Raw genomic sequence first — 3,935 nt, forward strand, 5'->3', positions numbered from 1 at the left:
TTGCAGTTTTTTTGTGGTCCCTTTGTATGCCAGATATTCAACTAATCTTATTGTTTTAAAGATACTTTTATGGTCTTTTAGCTATTCTGAATAAACACTCGCGTCAACTATGTGCCAGTTTGAAACCATCCGTATAAAGAGGAGAAGAATTATTTAAGTAGTGGTTGAGTTGCTCAGAAGATAGGGGTCTTTCAAAAATGTCATTAGCTCACGCCAAGGCAATGTTAATTTGCCACCAAAACTATTTGGTTGGATCATCATGGAATTTCTTTCTTTAGGGTATTTTGAAAAAAAAAGTGTATGCATCATTAATGAAAAGTCACGGAAAGTGTCTTAAAAATTACGAATACACGCCTCAGTCAAGAAGCGCATATATATCGGGCATTGCAGAGTATTCCAAACGTATTCTCCAAGCCTACACAATTCTTAATCCAGGTCGAAGCATACCGCACACCACCATGCCTACACCTTTATTACAATAAAAACATCAGCACTTTTCAAATAAACACTGCGTTTTGTGTGATATACAATGAACATTTATTTCAATTTCTCAAACAAAAAATTCAAATCAATAGGAATCACACAGTTCAGCAGTTTAGAGGATTGCTCTCACCGAGAACAGCATTTACGCGCATTGCCGGGGCTACGCTTTTGCAATTCCACGTAATTTTCTCCACAGTAGTTCTACCAGGAATGTCAATACACTCAACACCATCCCAACACCATATGCCATCCATACCCATTCAAACTCCTTCAGTGTTAGTACATCGTGCTTCTGCGATTGACTTAAATCTTCAAAATTTATTTGTCCTATCATGACCATCGCAAAGAAAGTATTTTTAAACCAATGGCTTAATAAACCATTTTCACGGGTTCGCAGATAAAAATCACTTAAAAGATCCTTATAAATTGAATTATTGCTTGTGGGTAAACTCAATAGCGAACCCTTTGTGTAATATAGACTTTCAGATAAACGAAATATTGGACGAGCGAAATACTTTTGACGCTCCTGTATTGTTGACCATGCCAAAGAGGACATAGCGTAACCATAACGTGAGTCCATTTTGCGTATATTACTCTGGAACTCCTCAACAGTCTTCGTTACTTTGAATACATGGCTATATTTGTTCCAAAAGTCTTCACCACGGTAGAACTTGAGTTCGGCTATATATGGTTCTGGTATTTGTATTTGTATATTTCGGTCGGCAACTTGTGAAAATTTGTTAATAAATTCCTCGTGTGGTGGTACTGTAAGCCATTTCGCCAAGTTTGTGGAGAAGAAATTGCTCAAGAGGCCTCCCAGCGAAAAAATCAATATAAATATTATTCGTCGACTTACAGACAAATATTTGGCATGAATGTTTGTGCACTGGCAGAGGAGACAGCGCAGTAAATCTAGATTCCAAGGAGTTATTAGCAATAACAACAAATTACGATTACAGCGTAAAGTTCTGCGTGCCAACTTTTCTTGCACAGCAGCAATAAGGCATAACAACCAAACGATGACAAAAAGTACAACTATTACAGTAGGACGAAAAAATTTTATGAAGAATTGATATGTTTCCAACGGTGCTTCCACTGGCAACATGGTTAGATATTGAAATAACTCGATTGGATAGATATACTCATGTAAATTCCCTTCTTTTTGAGGAGTCGATAAACTTGCGCCCACATCGATCGAACCATTATGCGCTGATTGCAATATCTCTCTCGGGGTGAGAGCGCAATTTATAGATGAATTATATTCATCAGGTATTTGTAGCGAAAAGTTATACCTTTCAACGAATGTAGTTATGAAATAACCTATATATCCGGCTAAGTAAGTTTCACCATCTTCGCCCTTTGCAACTATCGTACTTGGCTCAATTTGCTCCACCAATATGCGTAAACTCTTTTTGGCCACATTTGTAAAACGTATCGGGTAGATGTGCGCTGTGGAACGCATGTCGTGAGTTTCCAGTTCGAATTCGGGAAATTGGTTAAAAGAATGATAGATGTGTGTGGTTGCGAAATCCCGATGTATGAGCACAATATCTATAAATTTGAGTTCCTCGCAATATTGGAAAAATTTCACAATTTCCGATTCGGCACTAGATGCAAGAGGACCGTTAAAAATAACCAAAGTTCGTCGCTTGCGTAGATGTTGTAGATCCTTCGCAAATTTGCGTACAAATTCCTTATCGGTGAAATTCTTCACACACACAATTGCTAACAGATAGCTGTTGCCAGTGCCACGCACATACACAGGATAGCTCGCGTTGACCTGAAGGAGTGGTAGCGCGAAATTCTCTGGTAACTGCTCATCCACACAATCCGCCGGCTTGTTCCTTAGTAGAAAAAAACCGAAAAATTGACTCTCCTCTTGCATACGCTCCATCAGCTCATGGAATCCACGCGTGAAATCTGTAGTATTTGCCAACATAGTGAAGAAGCGCTCGTAATTGATTGGATTCTTAGCAGCGCAAACACTAGAGCTCCAAGCGCACATAGCGAAAAACACAAGCTCACGAAACATAGCGACGAAATAATTGTAAGAAATGGTTCTTTAAGACAATAGCTTGTTGCTTTTATATCCGAGACCGCTGCGACAATGTTTAGCCAAATATTTTTCGTTTTTTTTTTTTTTGTGATTTTTGTAAGTCAGAATCAAAAGCCTTAACCACGACAAATGATAACGGTCTATTTGTCTAGCACGTCATTACAGCCATGATGCATCACTTTTCACTATTGAAGAGCATTCACTTCTGATCTTATCTGCCTCAAACAAGTCATTCAACACCGAGTATCGTATAACGATGAGTTCTGTTTTACAAATTCAGCGGCGGGTGTGCCGTTTACGCTTATGTGTTCCAAGCCCGCTGCTAATCCAAAAGTACTGTTTTCGATATCTACAGGCAAGCGAGACCATGAAAGTGTAACGGAAAGTAATTCTAAGTAGTGACATAGTCGTACAACCAGTCACTCGGAGGCGGTGGTTAATCATAAAAGTACTTATCGTCAGAGGACAGTATGAAGCGGTTATCATTTATCATTACGCAACTCAAATACATAAGCAGAAGTTCGGTCTAATTACACTAGTTTACAACCAAAACTTAGTTTTGGAGATATCACAGATATATTATATATAAGAAACCGTAATTTTCGAAAAAATGTCTCATTTTGCAACCCTAACATATTTATCTAGAAAAATTAAGGTATTTGGTTTAGTCATGTGGTTTTCGTGCTATGACTAATTAACCGTTTAGAACTGAGACAAAAACGGTAAATCATAAAAATGTTTAATATCTAGAGAATCCGTTAACCGATCAAAACAAATGGTATTTCAAATTAAAGGTATTTACATTTTCTATCACTCACCCAGACTTGGGTTTTTCCTTAAAATTAAGATTTTTCAAGATATTTAAAAATTCTGTGTTAACCGATCAAACTAAATATTATGTCAAACTGAAGGTATGATAATTAAATTTTCTTTATTTCTTTTGTGCGTAGTTTTCGATTAAAGTAAAACATTTTCAAGATATTTACTAAATTTAAATCTTCTAATTTCTATTTTTTTAATGCAAAAATGTGAGCATTTTCGAGTTATTATAAGAAATGTATATAATAAATTCCTAATATCTAGAAAAACTTTAAAGTACAAATGAAAAAATTCACCGATAGATATGAAAGTTATTCGCATGGTAAGAAAATAAGTAATAGAAATAAAATTTAAAAAGACCCCAACACAGATTCGAGGTTTGTGATATCATCAGTTAGTTTTCCTGGTAATTTATTACTTAGAGTAATAAAATTTAAATATATATACTATATAAGGGGCGCGTACACCCTTTTTCGGTGTTTGGCCGAGCTGCTCCTCCTATTTGGGGCATGCGTCTTGATGTTGTTCCACAAATGAAGGGGCCTACTGTTTTAAGCCTACTCCGAAATACAAATGG

The 3,935-nt window shown here is 36.6% G+C and overlaps 1 protein-coding gene across 1 annotated transcript; it reads right to left on the reverse strand.

The window, feature by feature from the left end:
* Positions 1–643: 643 nt before the first annotated feature.
* Positions 644–2,515, reverse strand: LOC129253467 (uncharacterized). Its single transcript, XM_054891858.1, has one exon. It carries the CDS (start codon positions 2,513–2,515, stop codon positions 644–646), a length of 1,872 nt encoding a protein of 623 aa, XP_054747833.1.
* Positions 2,516–3,935: the final 1,420 nt, after the last annotated feature.

Source organism: Anastrepha obliqua, chromosome 1, assembly GCF_027943255.1.
Source record: "Anastrepha obliqua isolate idAnaObli1 chromosome 1, idAnaObli1_1.0, whole genome shotgun sequence".
Lineage (NCBI taxonomy): Eukaryota > Metazoa > Arthropoda > Insecta > Diptera > Tephritidae > Anastrepha > Anastrepha obliqua.